Source organism: Tetrao urogallus (genome assembly GCF_951394365.1).
Source record: "Tetrao urogallus genome assembly, chromosome: 7".
Lineage (NCBI taxonomy): Eukaryota > Metazoa > Chordata > Aves > Galliformes > Phasianidae > Tetrao > Tetrao urogallus.
Window position 1 is genome coordinate 50112074 of NC_136820.1, and position 27538 is coordinate 50139611.

At 38.9% G+C, this 27538-nt stretch overlaps 1 protein-coding gene across 1 annotated transcript; it reads left to right on the top strand.

Annotated features, from left to right (window-relative positions):
- Nucleotides 1-2178: 2178 nt before the first annotated feature.
- LOC306948359 (vasoactive intestinal polypeptide receptor-like) lies at nt 2179-26180 on the top strand (the record flags this gene model as incomplete). Its single annotated transcript, XM_079537949.1, has 13 exons — nt 2179-2226; nt 11298-11397; nt 14691-14798; nt 15540-15649; nt 17780-17877; nt 18644-18776; nt 19163-19316; nt 20678-20738; nt 22410-22479; nt 23328-23419; nt 24397-24526; nt 25336-25377; nt 25992-26180. 13 exons carry the CDS (start codon nt 2179-2181, stop codon nt 26178-26180), a joined length of 1335 nt encoding a protein of 444 aa, XP_079394075.1.
- Nucleotides 26181-27538: the final 1358 nt, after the last annotated feature.

Here is a 27538-nt window from a genome sequence, read left to right on the forward strand (position 1 = left end):
ATAAGGTTTTAGTTTAAGAATGAATGGACATAAGTGAGGAACTCAGGGACTTGAATGTAAGTGAAATAGAGTTTCCAACATTAGCTACAACTGACATGTTAGAGAAACCCAACAAGAGCTTTATTTTCTGTATCAGCATGGACAACAAGCCATGCAAAGAGGAGTTTCCAGCTAGTCTGTTAAAAGCTCAAGGACTGGAATGTGGCCTGTGGTGTAGATGCTGGGGATCAGATAGGAAAACCTGGTGGAGGAGAGGAAATATAAGGGGAAAGAAGCACAGAGAGATCAATACCTTCTGCTAATGACTGCACATGTCAAGGCCCTACCCTCCAAAAAGAAAAAGCAAACACAAAATTGTCTTTCATTTGATTCTATTCCAGACTGGCATGCTGGTTGTCATGACCTAAAAGGCTCCATCAGTATGACCTGAGAGGCCTGAAACAATGGAATCCTGATGGGAAATTCTGGATTGGAACCTCATGCTGATATTCATTAATTGCATCTAGATTTTTGTAGAAAGACTCTTGACAGAAATATGCTTTAAAGATGGCAACCAAGTCCCCGAGTGACACAACCTGATGCTGAAATTTGCCCTGTTTTGAAGGGAGGATTTGGCTGGGATCAGACCATCACTGGTCCCTTTTGAACCAAATTGTTCTGTTCTGTGATTTTGTACGCTCAACTCTATTCAGCAGGAATTCTGATCTCTTCTTATCTTGTCAGACCTCTACTTTTCATTTTCTTCTGCACTTGTTAGAATTAAGAATTAATAACACTATGCAGTGCCTGCCTCGTGTAATGGTGCCTACATTTTTCTTCCTGTTGGGTAAGAATTATTAACTTTATTAACTGATGAGAGTTGGCCATAGTTTCAACTCATCCACTGGAGATGAGGAAAAAACTGTAAAAATCAGTCTTTGAATGATTTTTGGGATGTTTAACCACTTGTTTTTATAACCAATGTGATTTTGGAGTAGCAGTTGAGCAATAAGATCACATTATGCACTACTGAAAGACAAACAAGGAAAAGAGGAGAACTGGGTTACCACTGTTACCCTACAAATGTCTGTTTATGTCGTCATCTTTATTGTGCACATTCAGCATGGATTTGGCAGTACTATTTGATTTTAGATGCAAATTTCTTCTATATGCATGTCTAAGATAAGGTACATTCTGATACAAAACGTACACATTTCACTATTTTAATACAACAGTCCACACATTCCCATTACAGAGAGCAGTATGGTTAGGACTACCAAGGTACAAAGAAAGAAATTAATAGGTATCACTGACATGACCCACTTGCCCAAGCATAGGCAAGGCATGTTGCATATCTGAAATATCTACATAGAGCTGGCAAAAGTCATGGGACTTAAAGACCTCTATACAAAGACAGCTGCAGGAATATGGAGTTCCAGAAATGATATTAAGTGCCTTTTTTGGGGTAGCCTAGGTGATCCTCAAATAATGTTTAAGCCCACTGGGAAATAATGGGTGATAAATGGAATATGAGGCGGCACTTCAATCTTACCAAGAAAAAAATGTTTCTGTTATGCTCATCATTCTTGCTCCTGAGTGTAACTTGGTGCAGTATTTTCTGTGGCAAAACCCAGAACCGGTGCTCAGGTCCTGTGAACTCTGAAATTTCAATATTACTGTTTATCCTTTCTGTTCCCTTTGGTTTGATCAAGAAAAAAAAAAAGTCTTTAAAAAGCCTTTCTGAAGCCTAGGGGTGAAAATCCTCTGCTGGGGCTTGAGATCTCCCACCTGAGGGTAGCTAGAAGCCAAAACTCTCTCATGGAGAATGCAGAGGGAGTGCCACAACGTGGACCCTTCCAGAACCCACTACCAGCATCCCCAAGCACAGAAGGAGAGCTGAATCCACCATCACTTACAGCACAGGGAGCATCTGCCTCCAAACCTACCCTGGGTGCTCCAGCTCTGCACGTTTTTGCAGAAGTTCAAAGAGGTGGGTCCAAAACCCCAAAAGAGGATGCTGGAGAGCGTCCCTCCCTTCACCTGACCCCACGTTGCACGAAGCGTTGCAATTGTCGGGTCTCTCAAAAAAGGAGCCGGTGCTCGGGAAGGGAGGAACAAGGAGCTCCGGGGCGGGTCTTGGGCAGGTGTGGGCGGGCTGAGAAGCATTTGGCAGCCCCGGCAGAGAGAGAAGAGGGGAGGATGCTGCGGAGAATGCGAAGTTTGTGCTGGTTGCTGCTGCTGCCTTTGGTGAGTGTCCGGCGGGATGGAGGTAGGGCGTTGCACATCTGGCTGCTGCCCGCAGCTGGAGGGATCCATCGCTGCACCACGAGCAGTCGTGGGGGGAAATCAAGGTGGGGGGGTTGATCCAGAGGCAGCCTAACTTTTGTCTGAGTGGGGAGTGGACAGAAGGAAAGAGATGTAAGAGAAAGGTGGGGAAAAAAAGGAAAAGAAAAAGCAAGAGGAGGAGGAATAAAGCACATTTGTGAGTAAGGAGGTTAATTTCTATTATTATTATTATTATTATAGTTTTCAAGCCTTAAAATGTTATCAATATGTCTTTCGGTTCCTGTTGATTAAAAGTGCAGTTTCCAAAGGATAGAAAAGCAATCCTAAATCAGAACAGGTGTAGTATGGCTTCAGAGGGACAGGAAGGGACAGTTTCCTGTCTCCCTTGCCATATGAAAGGCTACTTTGCGGAGGGGGGAGGATAACTAGAAAAGAATACTTTCTCCTGATGGGTATGGCATATTTATCTCTTTGAGAGGGCACTGATGTTTTTACTCCTGAAGGCAGCTGCTTCTAACCAAGCAGGAGCACGAAGCATCTCGTGTCTGCTGTGTGCTGGAGGCAGCAGGTGAGATTGTAATGTTAAGCATCAGGGAAGATGGATGAGCAGAGGGACGTGTACAGAGAGTGTGTACATCCCTCCCTTGCCAGCTGCTGGGGTTGCCTGTGCTGATGAGCCACAGCAGGTGTAGGTGTAAGTAGAGTCATATCTCCTCTTCGTTGGCCTCAAAGAGTTGTCTGCAGACCTTCCTGTGTGATTCTTGGGGGCTCATTAATTCTACCTTGAGCCATATTGGAGTTAAATATTTAGCGTAGACTGGGATTCAGGCTCCCTCTGTAGTCAGTGAGGAAACCATTACCTTCCCTGGAGGCATTTCATCTTGTCCTGCAAAAGACAGATGCAGTGAATGCTCCTACAGAGCCTGATTTTTCCTAGTAATGCTAGATGGTCACAGACTGGATTCTGCCCTTCACTTTTAAAAGGTGAAAAGATGCTCATTCTTACCTCCCATCTTCTGGAACACTCACTTTTTCTCTGTATTTACTCAGTTTTATTTGCAAGCATTATGATGCAGATTCTTGCTACATAAATCTTGTTACCTGTGGTTATTATTCAACCTGAATCATCCTGCTGCTACAGGTAGAGTGCCTTCGGCAGCTGGATGGCCCTTTTTACACATATCACTGGCACAGTGTATTCTTGCAGATGTCTGCAGAGCAGAGCTAACCTGATGTATCACGCACACCTGTGGGCTGCCACGCATTTTAACACTTCAGCATACTGCAGCAGTCAGTTCCCATCATAAATGCCTTATTAGGTGGGGTGAGAGAAGACAAATGCCAGGTTGACAAACTGAATGCTCCATGTAGGCTTTGTGATCGAGTTGTTGGTCAGGCATGAACTCTGCCTGGGAAGAGTCAGCCACTAAATTCAGTGGCTTGCACACCTCAGATGTGGGCTAGTGGGGAGATCTGTACCCAAAGCCCAGTTGTCAGAGAGGATCAGAGATCCTTGGATATTTGGGGCAAGCAGTTTTATCACGTGTCAAAGGAACACATCAGAGAAGAGAAATAATCATAGTGCAGATTCTCCAAAGAGTTCTTCACTCAGATGTGAAAATAAACCAGAAGGGTAATCCTGAAAACTTCCTCTATGTATCGAGGTACTTCTTGCTCATATCAGCTCCACAGAGATCTGCATGTCACAAGAGCTCCTTTGTGTCTTGGAGAGTAGTCCTTGACATTAAAAATTATCATTTGCTTGTAAGTGACAAGCAACAGAGAGCAGTAGGTGCTGAAATGCATAAAAAGGACTTTTCCTGTCTTAAAGATCTCAGAATCTCAGGGAAAAGATGAGGAGGCACTGAAAAAAAACTGCATTCGCCATCCATCCTGCTGAGCTGAACTGCTTTCTTCTCCAAACACTTAGCAGCTTTTCACATTTCTGGGAAAAGGCTTCTGTCTGATTTAATGAGTGGAGGTGAGAATGGAAACAGAGGTGGGTTAGCACTGAGGCAGTAGGCACATAGATCCGAATCCATGGCGAGGAGCTGTGCTCCCAATAAAAGGGAGCTGGGTGCTTAAATTCCTGGCATAGCTACTATTCACTAATTTGAGTTTAAGGGACATGCAATTTTCTTCTAGGATCCAGTGACCTTAACTTCCCCATCCATAGGCAGCTGGAGGGATGGAAGGAGCAGCTCGGGTGTTTTGTTCTGGAGGGGGCTAATGGAGGGAGACGGGTTCTGTATGGTGAGACTGTGTCCTCAAAGAGAGGTAGGAGAAATCCTTCTCTCGAACTGTCTGTCTGCCTTCATTGATTATCAAGGGAAGCTTGAATAAATCATCCAAAATTGTCCATCAAAAACTTGGAATTAATGTCTAAAGCTACTCGTTTTGAGTCTCTTCATACAACTGGGAAAGGGTAGAAAGGCTCAAAGAGCAATAGCTATGGCTTTGGTGGAGTGAGACTCCCAGCTAACTTTAACATCCAGCTTTCAGTTCCTTGGGATTAGGTGATATTATCCCCACCCTTAGGCTAACCCACTTTACACACAGCAACGGAGAAATTTCTTTTTAGTTTAAGCACTGGAAATAGCAGAATGGAAGGATAGTAACATGCTTCTATTCTTTACGTATTGGTAATAATTAAAGGTCTATCAAATTTATGCTGGTAACGCACTCTCATTTTCATTTTCCTCAAGATAATACTAATTACATAGAGTTTACAAACAAAATAAGCTATTACATCTGTATTGTCACATACAGAATTACCTGTGAGTGATAGGTACATAACACTAATACACATATACTGACCGTACACAGATATGTATGTATAAAAAACACTGTTCTGTACCAGGCCATGCAGTTAAATACAGTCCCATAAATACAATCCAATACACAGGGGAGCATTCAAGCATTACTCCAATGTCTTAAAAGCAATCTTGAAGAGATGTTCCTCTAACGACTGTAAGGCAATCAGTGTCTCATCTTCTCTTGTTCCATAGGTAATCGAGTTAGAAAGAGGAAACAAACACTGAAAATACCCTCTAGATAGTCATTTTAAGCCAAAAAGACTCCTGCAATAATCTATTTAACTGGCTGAAGAGAAAGATTGGAAATAGGACTTTACCTTTGGGGTTGAAAGTTTTGAGGATCGAGGCTGTGTCAGAACTCTCAAGTTAAGGACAGGATTTTCTATGATAGCCAAACACATTGTTGGTAACATTCCAATAAAATCAGAAATGGCAAACGGGTTTTGGATATGGTAGAAAAAAAAGTGGACACTGGCTGGTTTTTACACTCACATTTAAGCTTTGATGGTAAAAAATTGCGGCTACTTTTTAATAGTTTCTTCCAATTTTCCAATAGAACAGAATTCTGTCTCAAAATGACAGGATTGTTGGGGTTGGAAGGGACCTCTGGAGATCATCCCATCCAATCCCATTGCTAAAGCAGTTCCCTACAGTAGGATGCACAGGAAAGCAGGTTTTTAATTTACCATGTTATAATACACAGGCATCACTGATAGGTCACAATGGATAGCAAAATCCTCACTGCAGTGATGATGAAGTGGGTACTGAAATGAGCAGGAGCTTACGGAGCTGTAGGTTTGCCTCAGCTCCTTTTGGAGTGCATGGGGACATCATCTCTCACTTGGATGTGGCCTGTGGCTGCAGTCTCAGATCAACCCAATTATCATTTGGATCTTTAAGAAAAGTGTCAGGCAGGTGGAGAGAATCAGGCCTGATGGATGGTTTTGATGAGCTGTATGCAACAGACTGAGAAGTTTATGAAAATGCCTGATGATTTCTTTCACTTCTTCAGTGATTAGAAGCATATTCAAATCTTTTTGTGAGCCGCCTTTCATCCTATGAGCTTATTATATTCATCAACATTTCAACATTGAAGAAAAAAGTATGCATTTTAGAGCACGTTTTGATTCTCTGAACTGCGTCTTCTACACTACTGGCCAACTTACACAACCATCGTGCAGTTAAAACCAGGCAGGGAATGCAGGATATTTGAACATGGCTTTCTGTGTCACAAAATACCAGGTAACTTTTAGTTTACCCAAGGTGGGAGTCTGTATGATACGAATGACAGATAACTTTGGCTTGAATGTAGGAGAAAATATTCAGGCATCAGAGTTGTATCAGAAAAGCTGAAAAGGAGAAGCACAGATATAGAGAACAGGGAGTACAGAGACAATTTCAGAGGAGATCTGAGAGATGAATGCAAACTGTAGAGACAGAGACCGAAAAAGCAGTGATGAATATTCTTAGTGAAGGATTTGTGGACTTGATACATAATATATTTTTCAGATTTTAGATTTGGACTGCATTAGAAACTAACCAGATCACTAAAAAGACCATTCAGGTTCTTGAAACATTTCTATCTTGTCAATAAATTCAGATTCCATTTTTTTTATGAATTTTCAAAAAAAAGTGAAGTGTTACCAAATTTCTCCTGGCTCTTTGATCCCACTGAATTGCAGTTTCAGAAGTGACTAATATATTAGTGCCCAGCTTTCCAGCATTTTCCTTATTTTTAGAGAGCATAGAATTCATCCTTATTTTTTCCCACGTGTGATAATAGACTTTTTAATGACTGAAGATTTGTCTCTTATGTGCCATCTGAATTACGGTTTCTCTACCTCCACAAAAGCATTCAAGCACCATCTTTGGATGGGCTCTCAAAAACGGATGCTTTTAACTGGCAAGAGATTTTGCAAGAGGTTCAGGTTGGATATTTAGGAACAACTTCTTCCCCAAAGAAGTCAGGCATTGGAATGGTGGTGGCGTCACCATCCCCGGAGGTGTTCAAGAAACATTCAGATGTGGTACTAAGGAACATGGTTTAGTGGGCAATATTGGTGGTAGGTGGACAGTTGGACAAGATGATCTTGAAGATCTTGTCCAACCATAATGATTCTATGATTCTATGCTAATAAAATGTTGTTCAAGAGTAATCACAAATCTAAAATCTGGCTCTATGAACTGTCTCAGATTTTTAACATTCCCTGTCTTGTCACAAGTAACTTTTTCATGTTCATTTCTGATTTTTTTTTTTCCAGGCAAGACTGTTTCAGTGGTTAGAACTCAAATGTAAGACACCCCTGCGAGCTCTGACTGGTTGCTGATGTTCAAGCCAGCTCAGTAGCTCAGCGATGCAAGACCTCATTCCTTTGTGTGCTGCCCACAGTGCTGCATGAAACAGCTGAGTTTTCTGTATAAGCCTTCTGGTGAAGACACTCTATAATGGAATTTACAGTAAATTCAAAGCCAGGTTATTGCCTTGCCAGCAGGAAATGATCACCGAAGCACCATTTTAAACCAGCCTCTTTGGCTTATTACCATGGCAGTGAAGACTCTATCAGATTAGACATCGTGGATTTGGCTCCTAAATTACCCCTTTATAAGGTGAAAAAGAGAAACACTTTTCCTGCAAGAGCTCCGTGGTTATAGAAGGTTTATCCAAAATTGCAGAACTGTGTCCCTGAACTGGCAAAACAAGGAATGCAGGGCCCTTTACTTTCTAGAAAACCCCATCATCTAACCACTGCAGACACAGTGCATCAACAGGCACTTTTATCTTGAGGCCCTGTGAGAATAACAAGAAAAAAATAAGTAAACCATACCTGACAAATCACAAGTAATGTTCTACCCAGAAGGCTTTTTGCTTTTCTGTAGCTGTAAAATGGTTTAATTTCTTGTGTATGCATCATTTCATCATTTGTCCTTTTTTTTGTTATTGTTGGTTGTTTTTTTTTTTGGTTCTGTTACTTTCAGTAAGGCTTCAATAGTGTTTCTTGACTACACCATCCTCATTTTTGTTTCTTGTAGAGCAGGCCATAGGTTACCTCTGTAACTGCACTTGATATTGATTTTCTACCACCAGACTATCAGAAATATTTTATCTATGCACTGGCATATAACAAAAACTCTGATTCTGATAACTACAGCTACCCTCACCCCAAATCCTATCCATTAAAATCAAATAAAACATGTACATGCTAATTAATTGCTAAACCATTGACAGCAGAGGCATTGACTACAATCTCACCAATGGTGAACATCAGCAGTAATTGTCCAAAAATTTCTGAAATAAATCCTAAAATTATGTTTCCTGATGATTCATCATTGCTGTCAGCGTCAAGACTACGTGGTCTAGGGATCTGTTCTGCTACAGTAATTCCTCTGTCATGTCTAAAACCAATACACAACTTCCCTATAGGTAGAGCACAGTCTTCTGCGACCACTGCAAATTATTTTCCACTCACTACAGTGCAGCTCTGAGTTATGGTGACTTAGGGACTGGTTTAGCAGGTGTGGATTTACCAAAAGAAGAAAAAAAGGAGATGCAGCCTCCTCCTTTAGGCAGCAGGCATTCTGGCACACATGTTCCCCATTTGACAATGCATTTGGGAGAGCACAATTGCTCTGTTCCTCATTATGAGTTCCACCTGTGAGCATTGTGTGTGTTGCTTAAGTTGGCCTTTGGAAAAAGGTATCTTCCCCCTTTGAGACTTTTTATTAGTAATTATTTGTCTGCTTTTACTATTCCCTACACTTCTGGTATGAAGAGGAATGTTAAGTTAACCCATCTGCCCGCAAATGCTTTTATCTCAAGAGCATTTTGATTCTCTGTTCTTCGTTTTGATTTCATTTTTGTGCTCTGGCTTTTCAAGTCTTTTGCCGGAGGACTCAATATAGATATTGTAACTTTCAAACATCAAGCCTAAGAATAATCCATAAAAAAAATTTCTCATTAACAGCAGCAGGATCTAGGAATTTCAGAAAATGAAATAATGACTTGCTTTCTGTCTGCCTGACTCCATTCCTATAAGCAGAAGTAATGGATTTATGTAGTAATTATTTACTTACTATTACTCAGACTTTTTGTTTGTTATGTAGACAACTGAAATGCATTTTAAATGGTAAAGAGATAAATGGGACTCAGATTAAATCTGAAAAATTACATTTCAGAGTCGTGTTACTACAGTAGAACAGCACGAGGTACTATTTTAAGAATAACTTATGCTGATTTATAAAATGTATTTCAAATTACTGCTGGAGGGATATTATGCCTGAAAAAAAGCAATGCCTTAAATTTCTTTTCATACAGTGTCCTTAATCCTCTTTCTGTTCTAATATTAGGATGTATGAACCATTTCTAGAGACCCATAATTAAATGTGCTTTGTCCATGCTACTTTAAAACCCAAATGTAGGTGCAATTTTTGAAGGTTTTTGGAGAAAAATTTGTGTTCCTACTCTTTTATTCCTCTAGGCAGATAATCTTGTAAAAAAAAAAAGTCTACATGGCTTCCAGTACCACCACTGACTGAAAACATTCTGAAAGCCAATAAATCAACTTCCAGTGACTGAAAAGGCAATAAAGCAGCAATGTTTTCATCTGCGCTGTGTTTTCAAAGTCATTAGAGGTTTAGAATGGCCTACAGTCTTTCTCAGAAATCCTTCAATCCATCATTTCAATTAAAATCGGTGCTCTCAAAGCCTTTGGCTTTATTTTGAATAGCTGGCATTAGAGCTGCACTATTCCATGATTCCATGTCATGAAGATCCCACTATAGCCAGTGAAGACTCTGGTGATCTATTCATTTGTCTGAACATAGCTGATGTGCTTTCTAGGCTCTCTTGACTCTAATGACTTTGATTCACTTGCTTAAACATGCATGCACAGAACTATTTAAGACAACCCAGACAGAGTGCTTGAAATTTTTAATAGGTCTGGCAAAATTAACACAGGGCTTACACAAGTGTATGGGAACTGTTGGTCATGGCCTGAACCTCCCATTGACCACCTGAGGCAACCAATGAGTCAGCCCTGGGAGCACAGGTGAAGGCAATTCACCTGTGCTATCAGAAGGGGTGGAGCCTGGCTCCACCTCTCCTAGATCCCATTTAAGAGCTGATTACCATCAGATTGCTCCCTGTGGAGTTTACTGTGAGCCTACGACACCGGTGAGTATTTATTGAGATTATCTTTCTATCTTGATAATCTTACTAAGCCTAACCTTTGTACGCCTACTGACTGTACAACAAAAGTTTTGGGATAACCTATGTTACCCCGAATGTCAATGATCCTCCCTGGATAAGTGAAACATCCCATGGATTTCTACTGACTGCAAAAGAAGCTCGAGTAACAAAGTCACACGTAGGCACCAGCAATGTAGAATTTCTCAGAGTTCAATGGCTCCTGAAGAAGTACCTGCCATCATTATCAGATGTTCTAGTCTACTAAGAGCATCTTCACAATGAGAACAGACATGATGCAGGTCTACAGAGGACCTGAAAGTTTTCAGAGTAGGAGAGGGAGGCTAAGCAAAATATTTGAGAGTGCCTAAATGACATTAAGTATCTCTACATAAGAAATTGACCCAGTTAGCAGTGCTGGTTGATGACTGGAAATCTACTTAGCTGATCAAATGTAGGTATCTTTATCTGAGAAATAATGTAATTCCTTCAACTCCAAAAGGGAATAACTCTTTTTTTTTTTTTCTTTCTTTTTTTCTTTTCCTCATCTGGTGAAATGGAAGTAGTACCTCTGTGCACATCCTCAGGAAGTATGGTGACAAAATCATGTAATCGTTCAGTTCCAACTGTGATCAAGTGTTTTTTTTTTTCCTAATTTCTGTAAATACTTGGGCTTTAGTTTTGTTTATTGAAGTGCAAATGAGCACTTAAGTTTTGTGAAAAACAAAGATATAAGGAGGATCTAGTATAAAAGTCCAACTTCAAGAAAAGGTGTTACATAAATGGTGCTACCATGGAAAATCCCAACAGGGATGCATACCCACACATGTATATAAACTGATATATATTCAGGATCACAGCCTCCTTTTCCTTTTTGTCCATCTTTCTGCCATTTACATGTCCTGTTTGCAGAAAAATCTGCAGCTTGAGTCTGCAAAATATTTTACCTCAAATTACAAACTGGAAAGAAATCCTGCTCTGTTTGTTCTGGTAATCACTGGAATTCCTGGTTGTTTTGTCTCTGTCTCATTGAGGTTGTGGGAATCCATCCAGAATGCAAGATATTCCAGCAGGTGGTGAAAGAAGAAGCACTCTGCTTAGAAAGGAACGAATCTGTTTCACCTGATCTTAAAGGTAATGGTCTTGATGGCTAAGATCTGATATTAATATGAATTGTATCACTTCTGATGTGTGGTGTGAAGATATCAGTTGTTCTTTTGGGTCACAATTTGATCTACATTCCTATCCTCTACTCCTATTTGGTATGAAGTGCTTCTCCTGTTGGCTGGAGCTTTACCCCATCAGCTTTTAGGCATCTTTAGAAGCTCAATGTCTAAGTCAGGATGTGTCTTCTTAGATTCCCTTACAGTCAGTGGAGGAAGGTAGATGTCCATAGAAAATTTTTCATTGCTTCTGGCTTAGATGCTTATTTTAGGATGTGATGAATCATTCTTTACAGTCATATTTCTCTTTACTATCTACAGGATGATACTAAGATGATTAGTTCATACTCTGAAAAATTTAGATGCATAGTTTGGGTAGGAAAATCATACTTGGATTATTTTTAAAAAAAGACATTGAAATAGAAGAAGCTTACAGAGAATATAGTTTGAGCATGGTTTTTAGTATATTATGTTGAAAATCATTCAAATTTTGGTGAAAATTTTATTTGCTAGAAGGAAAAAAAAAAACAAATGCAATACCAATTTCATCAAAATATTGGGGGTGTGTGTGTGTTTTTTTTGTTTGTTTGTTTTTGTTTTTGTTTTTTTTTTAGATTAGGTTGGACTGGATGATCATGGAGGTCTTTTCCAACCTTGGTGATTCCATGATTCTGTTTTTTTCTATAGCCTATCCAATTGCTTTGGTACCTGGCATTCTTCTAGTTCTCATCAATTTTATCTTCTTGTTATTTTCCTCTCACTCCTTCACCCCCTTTCATCAAGTCCAGAATACCTCCTGGATAGATTCTGTGCTGGGAATGCCCACTAAAAGTCCCCCCCAAAACTCTGGTAAAAACCAGGCATTTTCCACCGTGATTTATTGAACGCTTTTTCCTCTTTGAAAGGTAGAGAACAATATTCCAAGTATTTTTTTCTTCAACAGAAAAATAATTGCATGATTCTGGAATCTTCTTTGTAGTAAAAGCCACTAAAAGAAATACAATTCCCTCAAATCCCTGTTTAAACTATTTAAAATTCTTGAATCTTTCCAAGTGTGATTTTTTTTTTTTCCTAGTGATTCCTTTCCACATGAATTCTCTAGAGATGTAAAGAATTTAACAAAAATCTCTTCTGCTTTTTTATACCCTTTCTCAGAATAGTTTGAAATGAAACGTGAGACCAGGAAAAACAGTTCATGCTCAACGTTGTACCTATGGTACTTATGTCATTGGTAGAAGTCCCTGACTTGTTTCTCAGTTTTCAGGAAATAAACTGAAAGATCACAAATCATACAGAGTTACTTCCTAGCAGAAGGGAATCAGAGGTGGGATTCATCTACATTGCAGAGGTTTTAATCTGAAGTTGCTATGCATTTTTCTCGTTGTACACAGCAGTGTCTAATGAGTTTCATCAGTAGACCCAGGATATAATTCCTCTCTTGTTGAAGTATGTGGGTAAAACAGGTCAGTTGAATCAAGCCCTAAAAAAGCAAATCACACCCTAAAAATGCCTACTCTTCTCTGCTGTCTAAAAAGGAAAGAATGACTGAAGCAGTCTTAAATATTAATGATGTCAACATTATTGATGTAATTGCTACTACAGTTGTCTATATGGAGTCTCAGGTGACTGCCATTCATTAGTCTTTTGAAAGCCTCAGCATGCGAAATGTTCTCTGCATTCTGTGGCCTAGCCATCAGTTTTTAGTCACTGGAAATGGAGCCCAATTTGAGACTGAAAACATCCTAGTTCCGTTCCCAAACAAGGATCTGTTGCTTAATCCCACGTTGTTAAATAGGCTACATTTTTATCCTAGAGCTCCTTCATGATTTTTGAATGCTTTTTAGAGGGACCCTTTTTCTCCTAAGACGTGTGGACCACTGCTTGTCTATATGGAGCTCAGCTTACCTAACTTTGTTCATTTGCAAATTAGCAGCCTAGTCTATAATCACCAGAGAGACCTGAGTACATGCAGTGAGTGATTCATCCTGTCCTCAGAAGGGAGCCACCAGTATGTGGGATGAATCATCCACTGGAAGTCCCTGTCTCTTTACACTGATTGCAGGGGGAAAATGGCTAAGTTTAGCTAATGTATTTTAGACAATTAAAATTAGAGATAATGAATTGGGGCTTCTATTTTCCCATTTGGCAAATTGGGGATAGCAGGAATTTCATCCTCAAGAGGGTGGTGTGAGGATAACTTAGTGAGAGATTCTCAGGACTCTCCTTTCTGAAGCCAAAGAGGAACTCTGCTTTGCTACAGGCAAGTAATATTGCTTCCACATTTCAGCTCCTGACAATTTTAGATTTGCCTTCTCATCAGTCACAGAGGAAACAAAAGAATCGGTGAAAGAAAATAACACCTCCCAAATAAAACTTGTGCACTGTTTTATATCTGCCTTATAACTGCCTGGAGATTAGTTTCTGTTTCAGCATGATGCTGGCTTTTTTTTTTTTTTTAACTGTTTTGGGCACCTTTACGTAGTTGGTAATTTTTCTGTGCTGCACCCACACCTGCTTGACAAAAGCCACTGCATGATGGCAGCTGGAGTCTCAATGTGAGGCATCAGTGACAAAGCCATGATTAACCGTAACTTCTGATAGCACTTTTTATTGGACACGTGGTGCTGTATCTTCAGTCAGCCACCTCTGGTGTGGGGAACCTACGACTAAGAACCAGGCAGGTCTGCTCCTGATGATGGTTGTTTCAGAAGATGCTCAGAGAAGTTCTCTTGCTTTGGGATGGATTTAATGCCTGTTGAAGTCCGCTGCCAAAATGTTGGCTGACTAATGGCTGGATTTCAGCCTCTATGGGTTTTTCTTTTAAGTCAGTTGAAATGGATAGACTTTAGATGTGAAATCAAGAAGTTAATGTTGGATTTTTCAATTATTTTCATCTAGACTCTGAAACCATTAATGAAAAATCTCAAGAGCTAGTAATTATTCCATATTTTTATTTTAGAACTTCCATTTTGTTTTGTTTTGACAATAGAAACAGCTGCAGTTGATTTGACTTTCAGATTGTGTCTGCTTGAATTTCATGTACATTCTTTCCAAACAGAAGGTAGAAGTGCACTTGTGAAGGATGATACGCTCAAGAGGAAGAGGAAAGCAATACAATCCTTCATTAGTAGAGCTTTGTGGCCTCTTGTGACTCTTCTTCATGCATACATATAAGTGGGAAAGCCACAGACAATCTCATTATGGCAAATCAACTCTATGTAATTCCTTTACTTAGAATCTTTTTTTTTTTTTTTTTCTTTCCAGGGTGTGCCAGAGATTGGGATGGTCTAAGCTGTTGGCCCAGAGCTGCTGTGGGGGAAATAGTTAAAATTCCTTGTCCAAGATTTTTTGAAGAAATCACCAATATCCATGGCAAGACTTTTTTCATATTCTTATTATCCCTACATGCTTTAAAAATAAAATCTAGTACTTACAGATTCAGTAACTTCCACATTTTCATGATTCACATTTCACATGATTCAAAGCCATCCAATGTCAGCCAACGCAGGGTAATGATGCACATACACACCTTGGTTTATGGTGGGTATTCGATACTTTTTTGTTTGGTGTGCAGTACTGAATTACCTAGTCTCTTTGATCTAAAAACTATGGGTAATTGCACTAGATTGCTGAGGTTATTATAATGGAATGCATCATAGAATCACTGACTTATGAAGTCATGAAAAATTAAGTTTAGAGTCAGAGCAGGATCAAGTTCAAGAATTATATCTGACTTCAAAGCCAGATCAAGTGGCTCAGGGCTTTTTTCATACACATAAATAATGTTGTGAATGCAGGATAGATTTCATAATTTGATTTCCTCTGTGTGAAGATTGAATTTACAGAAAGAACATCTATATTACCTAAATGAAATTCTACTTCTTGAAATGAACAGGAATATCCATGTTAATTTTCAAAGAATAAACGTTCAGATTATTTACTGTGTATGGCTAGTTGTACTTAACATGACTAAATTGGCAAGGACCAAACTTAAGAATCAAAATCATTTCTTGTCAATATATAAAAATAATTAACAGCAGAAAACGAACAAACAAAACCCAATGTAACATCCCCATCCTCTAATTAATTCTCTGATATGTTTTGCCATTAAAGGCTTCCTTCAGAGAAACTGCACAAAGGAGGCATATTGGTCAGAACCATTCCCATCATATGCTGTTGCCTGTGGATTTGATGAAGGTTCCAGCAAAGGTCCTGAGGATCAGGTGGGTTTTTATTTCCTGTTTGTGGACGTCTCTAAAACACACTCTCTTGTTTATGCTGAGTAGACAGATATTTCCACATATCTGAGCCCCATCAGAATTCAGAAATGATCTTTCTTCAGTGTTAAGTTCAAACCTATTAAGTAACAAATTAGGCTTAATATAAAGCTCTCCATCCTTTGTTTCTCTTGGTGTTACTCAATAGATTTGTGGCTAGATCACCTGTCCTGTCCGTTAGAATTTGTTTCTCTGAAAGAAAGGATTTGAATCCACATCATCTTCCAAGGAAGACTTACCAACCTGCCACAGGAAACAACTGAGTGTAGTTCCAGTGCTTCGCACTGCATTGGTGGTGGTAGTTCTTCAGTGGATGAGCTTTGCATTGTGGCTGAAGGGTATTGATTTCTAAAGCCATGGTCACTGCCTCTGTCTCGTGAGTTCTGATCTTTGCTAAATGGAACACGAGAGAACAGGGTGGACTCCCACTCCTTGTACCCATTCTGCATTGGGCAAGGCTCCTACATCTCATACAAATGCACTAGACCCTGTATCATAACAGCTCACTCCTCTCGCTGTGGTATTTTGATAGAAGCAACGGACATCTCTCCAATCTGGGAAAGAAAAGACTAATTTATCCTTGTGCATGGTCAGAGTCCTGACTCCACAGTGGAAAAAGGTGATTAGCCACGGATCAAATCAATACAAGAGGTTGAACAGGACTGTCTTCATTAATACTCCAGCTTTTTTTGTTTTCTGGTGTAAGCCATTAATTTGGCTCTTGAGGTGTAACTGCTCAAACACAGAAGTAATAGTTCTATTATCTGAATCTTTAGAGAGTCTAGACATAGATGGATTCATCCATTAGTTTCCATAAAATTGGGAACAGAAGCATGGTTGTAATAGGTAGTAGAAATATCTGGAGCAAAATTCCCCAAATGTAAACCAAAAAATATTTATATTTCTCTTCTATGTGGAGAAGCTGAAAAGAAAAACACTTAAAAAATTCTTCAAGTTTGTTATCTCAGTCATACCCTGAAGGTCCATGAAGAGAAGACAAAATCAAAAAGCTCTACTGTTCTGTAAACAGAAGGAAGCAGGTGATAAGAGCCCCACTTATGTTCTATGAGGACTACTTGTTTTATATTTTTTATCTTCAGTGAAGCATCTTTTGTATACAGCATTGATTTTTATCTACCCTAGAAGAATATATAAAGCACATCAAAACACTTCCTTATTCAGCTGAAGAAGCTGTTTTCTCATTTGAACCTTTGTTTTGAAAATACCATATAAAACATTAGCGGTATTTCAGAAACACCAGGATGATTCCTACGTTGTCAGGGTTACCTGATTTATTTATGGATCCACTTAAAATTGCTAATATATTGCCTCAAACTAGAAATGCTGTCTTTGGAGAAACAGAGATTGGATCAATTGGAGAACAAAGTGTCCACTGCATTTCCAAGGAGGAAAATTCAGAAACTTGTTTTCTTGGGATTTTGAATAATCAAGGGATCCTGTAGTAAATTAGAATAAAATGTGCATATTGCCATTGGATGAATTAGTTGTCCAAGGAATTAAAGATAGTGAGGTTACTTTCATGGCTTTAATTTTCTCACTTTCACGGCGCCATGAGAATTTTTCACAGAGTTCTGGTTTCCTCACCTTGCTACATGCAAGTTATATTCCTTTTTTTAACCATAGCTCAAATCAGCATGAAACATCCCTTGGCCTAAAAGGAGTACAGTATGGCTCTCATGTAAGTGTGCTGATTCACAAATCACCCAACAGCAAGTTATGCATCCTCAAATCCACATATACCTACAGGATAAGTTGTACTTATTTAACAAAATCAGCATGCTCCAACTATTTTATGGTGACTATTTTGAATGAACTCATGGGCTGTGAAACCTGGCTCACATGTATGAGGGCTTCCAAGTTAAATAAATAAATAAATAAATAAATAATCAAAAGCATGTTAGTGATGGAGGGAGAAACCTAAATCAGGTCTTTAATATCTAAAGCAATATGTAAGGGATGGGACTGACCAGTGAGGGAAATTGTATCTTATTGAAGCACACCAGTATGCATGCTGCATAACCACCAGCATCAGTGTGTGTTCTCTTTTTCTCATAGAAATCATATTATTCTGCATTTTGGCGTGTCTACACTGCTGGCTATGCAGCATCAGTGACTTCACTCATTACAGCTCTAATTGTCTTTGCTGCCTTCAGGTAATAATAATTGGTCTCTTTTCAGGATGTCTGTAGACAGCCTCATCCTAATTCCTTTCAAACTATCTGTGTTTTTGTTTTTACCTATTTTCAAACCTTTCTCAGATGTTATACTGTCAATGGCAATGAGTTCTTCTATATTCATGTGGTGTCATTTCCCCCCAGAAGCTAAAACACTTAAGCTGGCTGGACAGTTTGTCCTGGTCTCTTCAATTGCACCATACAGTAGAAATGCTCCAAGCTGTTTTTGCTATTAACATAAATATTTCTCCAGTGCATAGCAGGACAAACCATATACAAACTGATTATGTCTCACTTCCTAAACCTGTAGTCATTATAAGCTGCTCATTTCTTCTGTGAAAGACGTTATCAGGAGCAACGGAGAGAGGTTTAAAGACATTTTCATGTCATGTTTGATAATGTTAGATATTAGGAAATTAATCCTGCTTTTGATTGGCTTCAATGCACCTGGACAAAAGCCTTAAGCTTGATCTCCAGGCAAGAGCACAGACAACAGAAGCAATTTCCTAGATGGAGTGGGCAGTCTCTCTCTGTTATAGAGAGACCCAGGTATAGAGGTTGATATATCCAAATCTTGAAGGAGATTCCTTCATCTTCATCTCAAGTTTAGACTGTGGGCAGGACCATGTAGGGGAAATTGAATCTGGAAAGTGTCTGAAGTAATCCTGTATTCCTGTTTGAGTTTTGATGAGACCATGAGAAATTTCTCTTGAAAAACAATTTTCCTTTTCTTTCTCCATGTCAGAAAGTTCCATTGTACACGGAATTACATCCATATGCACCTGTTTGTCTCCTTTATCCTGAGAGCAATTGCTGTTTTCACCAAAGATGCCGTTTTGTTTGCAGATGAAACTATGGACCACTGCCTGATGTCAACGGTACTAAATTTCTGCGCTCTCTTTTCTTGAGTTAGTACTTAATCTGTGATTCAAAGAGAACGTAGACGTTTCTTAATCCCGTTTCCCTTCAGTTTGTAAGAACTGTAATCTTAAAGCAGTAGCACAATCCATGAGATCAAGTGCTATGGGTTACATTCAGCTGTAGTATATAATGCACAACCTCGTTGAGTCTTATGGAGCAGTATCCATTTCTATCATATAATCATACATATGATCAGATATTCTGTTTTATTCAAACTTTTGAAACCTTGTATTAAATTCCTCAGTTTCTGTTTGGCAAAATTCAATTTTGCTTATACTTGTTGAGAACCAAAACCCAATGGAGAGTACATCTAATAATTTTTTTTCTTCCTTCCCATTTCCAGGTAGCTTGTAAGGCTGCAGTGGCATTCTTCCAGTTCAGTATTTTAGCCAATTTCTTCTGGCTTCTTATTGAAGGAATATACCTTCAGACACTGCTTTTGCTGACCTTTGTTTCGGACAAGCAATACGTATGGTGGTTCATCTTTGCTGGCTGGGGTTTGTACTGTTTTCCACTTTGTGCTGTTTACTATTTCTACTTACTTTTAAAACTAAATAAAAACATCCTGAGGTTTTCTCCGATAATTTCATTTGAAGAAAGGTACCTTTTCATGAAGGGGCACCACATTAAAACCATACCATTATCCATATTTCTTACCTTGTTAGATACTTTGCCATTTAAAACTTTGAAGAAGGTAGAATGCATCATTTGAGTAGGAATATCCTAACGCTTCTAAAGACTGCTGCGCTCCTCTTTATGACTGGAATTAATTTCATGCAACTATAGTCATTATAAGTTAATAATCTAACCCTAAGCTATCTCTCCAGGTTTCTCCTGCAGTCAGTAGGGTGAGGTAGGCATGCTGTGGTGGTGATTAATCCGTTCCTCAAGCAGATGACTAATGTGCCTGGATAACAGCCTGAAAACATCTTGCCTCCCTCCACTGACTGAAGAAGTTTGAATGACCAACTTTAAGTTGACGCTTTGCTTTTATGAGGCAGAAAGAGATTAATCTTAGATTGCACAAGGTCAGATCTAGGAATCAATAATTCTTTCTTTATTTATTTTTTTCAGAAACATTTTCTGTTTTTAAGGAATCTTTTGAGTGTATACATAAATTTGAAACATCCCCCAGTATCAGAATAGGTGCATTTAATGCATAAAATTTCAGTGCAGATAATTGTTTACTGCAACTCTTATCTTCTTGCACCTCACTTCAGCCATTCTAAAATAGAGACACTTAAATAGAGAGATTATGCAGCATTTTTATTTTGAGAGTGAAATCCAAATTCTCACAAGTTACACTATAATTTTCCCTTTTTCTCCGGATTCTCAGACTTTATTTGACTTCATTAGAAAGAAAACGACTCAATTTTATAAAAGGGATATTAATTTGGAGCTACTCAAATTATGATTGCCAGAAACTAAACACTTAGGTCCTGATTAATAACAGCTAACATGAAATAACAAAGGAACACCTCAATTAATACTGCAGCAATGCTCATGTCCTATAATCCATCAAAAGTAAGAAATGTCTTGGGACAACTCAGGTCTTAGGTATTATGAATACAAATATTTCTCTTTGTTAATTAAAATGTCAGTTCTGAATATTTAAAACTATGTTTTGAAATTGCAGTTCCACGACACCCCCTATTCTCTTTCATTTTAGTTTCATGCTGCTATTCTACATGGATTTTTTTTTCTCTGAGCTGAGAGTTAAGTTTTCTGTAATTTGACTTGTCCATTGTCTGTGTTTCAATGAGGCATCCAATCTGCTGCACTGTGAACATTCTTTCAATAAAGTTTCTATAGAACACAGCATTAAAAAAATATGTTTTTTCCATGTTGATTTGCCCAGGAGCTCCCACTGCTGTGATGCTTACTTGGCTCCTCACAAGACTCCATCAACAAAACACAGGGTAAGTCAGTGTTTGAGTAAGGAAGCCAAGGTCATCTAAATTTATAATGTATTTTGATTTACTAGCAGGTAAAAAAAAATAGAAGTTAATAACGGATAAACAAGAATATTGTTCCAAAGGTGTGCCTCTAATCTTTAAACTTCACGAGAACATGAGAAAATAGTTTCCAGATCTCTAATTTTGATGTACGTATATTGAGTAATTAAAACTCGAAATGCCGTAGCAAGGGTTGAAATCATGTTTTGTTTCCCAATGCTCAATCCTTGAAATAACTGCACTTTAAGAAAATCAGTGCTTCTGTTTAAAAACAGCCATGAATTTCTAGCCTTAACCTTTTCAAACCTTCACCTCCCAAAGACACTGTTACATCTTTATAGGTAGTTTTGTGTGCTATTTTCCTTCGGTTCTTTTTCATTGTTATTTTTTGTCTTTGAACATGAATACCAATTATAAACAGTGGACTGTTTACAAAGAGCTGCCCTGAATGCCCTCATGTCATTTAATATGGATGATAAGTTGGAAGAGATACTATTTCATGTCTACCTTGTCAGGACTCGATTTAGTGATGCAGAAATAATAAGTCCTATAGTCCACACTCCATATTTTGCTCTCATCTAATTACTGCAGTGTGTCTGCAGTAGACATTCTCCAATGTAATACTTCATAAGTTGTCATCCTTTCCACTGTATGTGCACGGAAAGGTGTGAGGAGGATTTCATTTTTCCTCTTTCCTGTTGCTCCTCTTCCAAAGAATGACCAGACTGCTGGGTTTATTTTGTTGAATCTGCAGTAGAAGAGCCTGGCACAATTGCAAAGGCATTATAAATAAAGCTCAGAAGGAAGTTGGAGAGTGTGAACAAGAACTCTGACAAATTCTCACAGTTGAAGAGCCCATGGAGGCTGTGGATGCCCCATTCCTGGAGGCTTTCAAGGCCAGGCTGGATGTGGCTCTGGGCAGCCTGGTCTGCTGGTTCGTGATCCTGCACATAGCAGGGGGTTGGAACTGGATGAGCACTGTGGTCCTTTGAAACCCAGGACATTCTGTGATTCTACGAAGAGGAGACTGGAGAGCACTGGAACTTTGAGTGCTCTTCCAGCAAAGCCACTACCCACACTATCTTCTTCTCTAGTATACTTGTATGTCCATTATAAAAAAGAGATTAGTAACATCCTGTTACACTGCAAAGGCAGTGTAGTGGAATAGCTCCAATGAAGACATTTATAGAGCTGGAACATTTTCATTGCAGACACCGTCATTCATTTGGTTGCTCCTCTGATATCAGATGTAGTTTCAAACCACAGTATCAGAACCATTCTTTTCTTATCCAACAGCTAATTCACAGGCCTAACAATCTGAACTTATGTTAATGATGCTCATTACACTCAGACATGCTGGGTTAAGCTATCATCTGTAAACTCCAACGTTATTCAGCTCACTATCCTGTGTCACAAACTGTAAGAGAAAAGAAAAAAGAAGGAATGAATTTCCTTCAAATTGGGCTGCACATAAATTTTCTGGGAGGTATCAGGGAAAGAATACTGGTAGAGGTCTTGGAGTTATCATTTGAAACAGCATCCATCACTTTCCTAATCAGTGACAGAAATAGTTCTGTATGTTGTGAAAAGTTCAAACGGTGCAGGTAACATTATTACTTTTGTTCGCCTTTTCAGATGTTGGGATGATGATGAAAATGGAGTGGTGTTATGGATCATCAAGGGCCCCATTCTGTTAACTGTACTGGTATGTTTCTGCATTTTTTTCTTCAGTACGTTCTGAAATCTTACAGCTATACTAGTGTTTCTTTCCCATGAAGTGGAAAAAAGCAATGTGCCATATTTGCCATGTGCCATACTTGACTTTTTTTGAATGTCAAGGAGTTGGAAATTATAGTGTTGGTTGCTTTTTTTTTTTTTTTTTTTAAACCAAAAATCCTAAATCACAACTGATATCACACATTTTCTGGAGTCATCCTAGGGCATTGCAGAACCACTTTGACACATCCATTCCACATACCATGTTCTTGCCTGCGTCTCTGTGTTCTGTTTCGGAAGGATGTCCATATTGGCATAGATACCTCATAGATAATAGGAAACTGATTTAATTCAAGACATTTCTCCAGATCATTTTATCTAGTGTATTTTTACAATGAATTCTTATGATGTAAACTCAAGACAAAAATTGTCTCGTGTGCAAATTCATTCCATCTAAATTTAGGAAGAAAATAGTGTGTCATTTAAGACTGTGTCTATTATAATCTCTGTTATAATTAATGAAGGAAACTGGAGGGACTACTTAAACTAAAGAATCTTCTAAGACTTGACAATAAATGCAATGAGATAGCATCAGACACACAGCAATACTGAGATTTGTATACTTGACTCATCCAGCAAAATTTTGATCATATCTTTATACATATCTATATATTGGTGGGAGAAAGTAATATTATTTCTAATGATACTGATATGATCTGAGAGCAAATGTCCACTGCTTATATATTTCCTATTAGTAAAGATTTTTAGTTAATTTATATCAATTGAAGATACTTCCTGACTTGTAGTAAATTTACATATTATGTCTTGCCTTTTCAGGTTAACTTCATTATATTTATTAATGTCATCAGAATTCTAGTCCATAAATTGAAATCTCAAGAGGGAGGGGGGAGCAATTCAAGCCACTTTGTGTAAGTATTGTAGGCTCTCTTGAAATTTACCCATTTTAGCTGCCCTAAGATATTGTTTTACAGGCAAGGAAACAAATAGGTTACAATAAAGAAAGAGAAGTCCTCAGAAGAAATAGTAAACTAAACTTGTCTTTTTATCCCAAATGTCACAAGTTTCTTCTTTGGGAGGAGGCAGGAACCTGGGAGGCATGGGAGGGGGTGGAGGGTGAGAAGAGAAGTCTAATGCAATGTACTACAGATGCAAAAAGATCCAACTTGTAATGAGTAAATATATTCAGGTAATGCATCCATCTTGCTTGACGTTTCCACACAGACAGGGAAAGAAGCAGATAATTTTCATTTTAATCCTCAACAGTAACATGCTATTAGTCTATTAATGACTGAATGTAGTCTGTCTTGTTTACTAACCCCTTTAAAATCAATGTGGATCTCAGTGATGCAGTCAGAGGACTAGCATCCTGTACTAGCAAGATATTTGATTCTTCCCAAGATGTCTTTTAGTTACAGCGCAAGACTGTGCCCTTCTGGAATGATCTGAACATCAAGCAGAAAGCCCTAGGGCATTGTCCATAGTTCTAGCACCAATGCTTAAGCAACAGATTCAAGTCTTGTGGACAGTAATAATCAGATCATCCTTGGCAGTTGTGGAAGTTTAGGCGTTTACATGGTAGAAACCTTCAAGGGATTGAGACTGGTCTCAGGAGGGTGGATTAGAATGCCCTGTTTGGTGCCTCAGCAGTTGTATGCATAGCATGGAGAAGAACACATAAGGATCATTCTGAAATACTTACATGCTGATTTGTTCATCTTTGCTGGCCAGATGCTGACAGTGGCAGTGCCAGAAAGCAATCTTTCCACAACTTCATTAGATATAGTTGCATCCATTCTGAGCTGCAGTAAAATTTGTTCCAACAAAACTGTTGTCACTAATTTCACATATGTAAAAATGACTTGTTCTTTGATCCTTGACTTGCCAGGAGACTTGCTAAATCTACATTGCTCTTGATCCCACTCTTTGGAGTGCACTACATCGTATTTGCATTTTTCCCAGAGAGCACTGGTTTGGAAGCTCGACTTTACATTGAGCTAGGCTTGGGTTCCTTTCAGGTAAGCAGAACAAAAAGTTTATGAGTCCTGAGAGGTTTGAGCTGAAGCACCACACTATTTCATTATTTAGGTTGACTATCAGAGTAGGTGTTAATAATGTGTCTAAATTCAGCGCACACATTCCATCTCACTCTCAAACAAGCTCTTTATGTTGTTTGCTCCCCTATCTTATTATTTAAAATCTCACAGTACTTCTTAGTTCTGACTCATTCTTCATATCATAAAAAGATGTACCTACATTTATGGAATAACAGTGACTGAGTGCCACGAAGATCAGCCTGTGGATTAAGGAGGACTAAATGAAAATAATTCCACATGTAACAAAGAGGATGATAAGAGGACTGAAGACATAATGATAATATATAGCAATCTATTCTGCTCTTACCCTTCATCAGTAGCGAGTCCATCATCTGAACACGTCCCTGTTTCCTTTTCCATGTTGGACTCTGTTCGGAAAAATATCTGTTGGCCTAAGCCAAATCTGTGCCATGGACCACATTAATAATTTACCAAATCAGTAATTTAACTGTGCTCAGGACTGTGACTACCAGTGCTAGCACAGTCTGCAGAATGGTTTGGATGTGGGCTGGCTAACATTAATAATATTATAAATATTCTGGATTCTGCTGAGACATTGAATCCAGATAAGAAAACCCAGTAAATAGTGCCATGTCACCTAAATCGGAACAACAGAAAAATATATACTGTTGCTGTCTTACTCAAATTTTGAATAAAAGATGATGTTTTTCCCTGTGTCCGTGCTCCAAATCACAATGGTTAATTTTTTTTCTCTATTCTCCCTGTCCTAGGGCTTTTTTGTTGCACTTCTATACTGCTTCTCAAATGCGGAGGTGAGTAGCAAGTATATGAGATTATCAAAACCTCTGAAAATAATGGATATCTCTTATTTTTGTTTTGTTTTTTTTTCTGATTCTATAATAGATCTGTGCTTTGATCTGTTCCCGAATGCAGAAATACCCAAAACTCTTTTTCCCTTAGCTGCTTTTTTGATTCTAATTGTATTCAAATAATTCTGGAAGAAGGACAGCTGGATCAGCTATGAAGCACTGACCCTTTACAAATGGTTGGTGACTTTCCTGTCGAGAGACATTTGCTCTGCTTTACCTCTGATAGTTATCACAGGATTTCAATGGAAAGCCTATAACACTGTATTTTCTTCAGGTTTATTTTCTCCCACAAGTTTATTTCCCTTCAGTTTTCCAGTAAATAAGCAATGGCCAATAGTAACTCCCCTGTATTCTTCTGAATTTTGGAAACTGTTTATTTTTCAGTGTGAACGTGGATGTAGTTTCAGTCCTTCTAAAACTGCGTGAAGGCTTAATCTTGATTGATTTGAGTGCATCTAGGCCTTATAGCTGTGCTATAAAATATCGGCATATTTTATTTTCATTGCTCACTCTGTCTTTATTTTCTGATTATTTGTTTTTAAATTCCTTCCCTGTAGGTTCAAAGTGAACTCAAGAAGCAGCTGTGCAAATGGCGGTATCAAGAATACCTGAGCTTCACACACAAACATGGGACTGTGTCCAAAGAAAACAGTCCAGTCAACTATGTCACTCAATTATCACTGCTTGAAAAAATCAGTCCAAAAAGGAAAACACCTGCCAACCAGAATGGTGTAACTTCTGTCTGAACTTATCTAGCAGGCGGAGTTGCTGTGAATGCACTAAGGCATGGCCAGTTTGGATTCTTCGTGGCTTTCAAAGATTCAATCAGTCACAGAATAACTTGGATTGGACCTTAAATATCGTCTAGTTCCAATCCCCTTGCCATGAGGTCATTGCAAGCCACCAGATTAGGCTGTCCAAGGCCCCATCCAAGCTGGCCTTGAGCACCTCCATGCATGGGGCACTCTCTGGGCAGCACTGCCAGGGCCTCGCTGCTCTCTAAGAATTTCTTCCTAACACCTGACTTAACTCTCTCCTCCTTTAGTTTAAAGCCATTTGCCCTTGTCCTATCACTATCAAGTCATGAACAAAAGTCAGTCCCCCTCCTTCTTATACATTTCGTTCAAGTATTGAAGGCCACACTGAGGTCTCCCCGGAGCATTCTTTTCTCCAGGCTGAACAAGCTCAACTCCCTCAGCCTTTCTTCACATCAGAGGTGCTCCAGCCCACTGATCAATTGGTTTCCTCTGGACCAGTTCCATCCACTCCAACCCACTCCAACAACTTCCCATAACATCCACAGATTTCTGAAAATTTCATATCGTGAATGTGAGTTGCTTTTCTCACCTGATATATATTAGCATCACAACTCTTGTTCCCACTCTCCCTGAACACACAAAATCCCATTATTTTTTTCACTGTTGTGAAATGAGAGACCTATAGGTCTTGGACATCAATAGGTTAACACCCAAAACAAAGAAACTACACTCATTTCTTCCATGTCCAGCACTTCCGTCACACTTCCACACTTCCGTCCAGTGTTTCCTGAAATCTCCAGTTTTTAGGAGTTCTGTAATTTATCTTTATTTGAGAGAGCCATAGATTACATTATTGCCAGCCATTGCCATTGTTTGTTTTTTGTTTTTTGTTTTTCTTTTGTGCCTGTACAATGGAGAGATTAAGTCAGGCCAGAGGACCCCAAATCTTTTTTTTCCATGACAAAAGCTGAAGTAGCTGAACATTAGGAAGATTATGTGTGTACTAAGGAAGAACATACAGCAAACCTTATCCCAGCTGGTCTACCTTGAGTTCAGAATAATTTACAAGCCTTGTGTATCTGTGACAAGACACTGGTCCTTGAGTAGCTGCAATAAACCTTATGTTGCAATATCCTTGAAGGTTAGCTGGATCCATCAATTAAATCCACAGATAAACTGTGTTTTTCTGAGTTTTTGGGTCCTCCTTTGGAGGATGAACTTAATTCTGTGATTGCTCTGTTGATTTCACTTCTGCCTACCATTTCTCAGCTCATTACCACTTCAGTGAAGAATGTGTTTGAGGTCAGAAGTGATGCAGAGTATGGTCTAATAAATCATGTCAAATT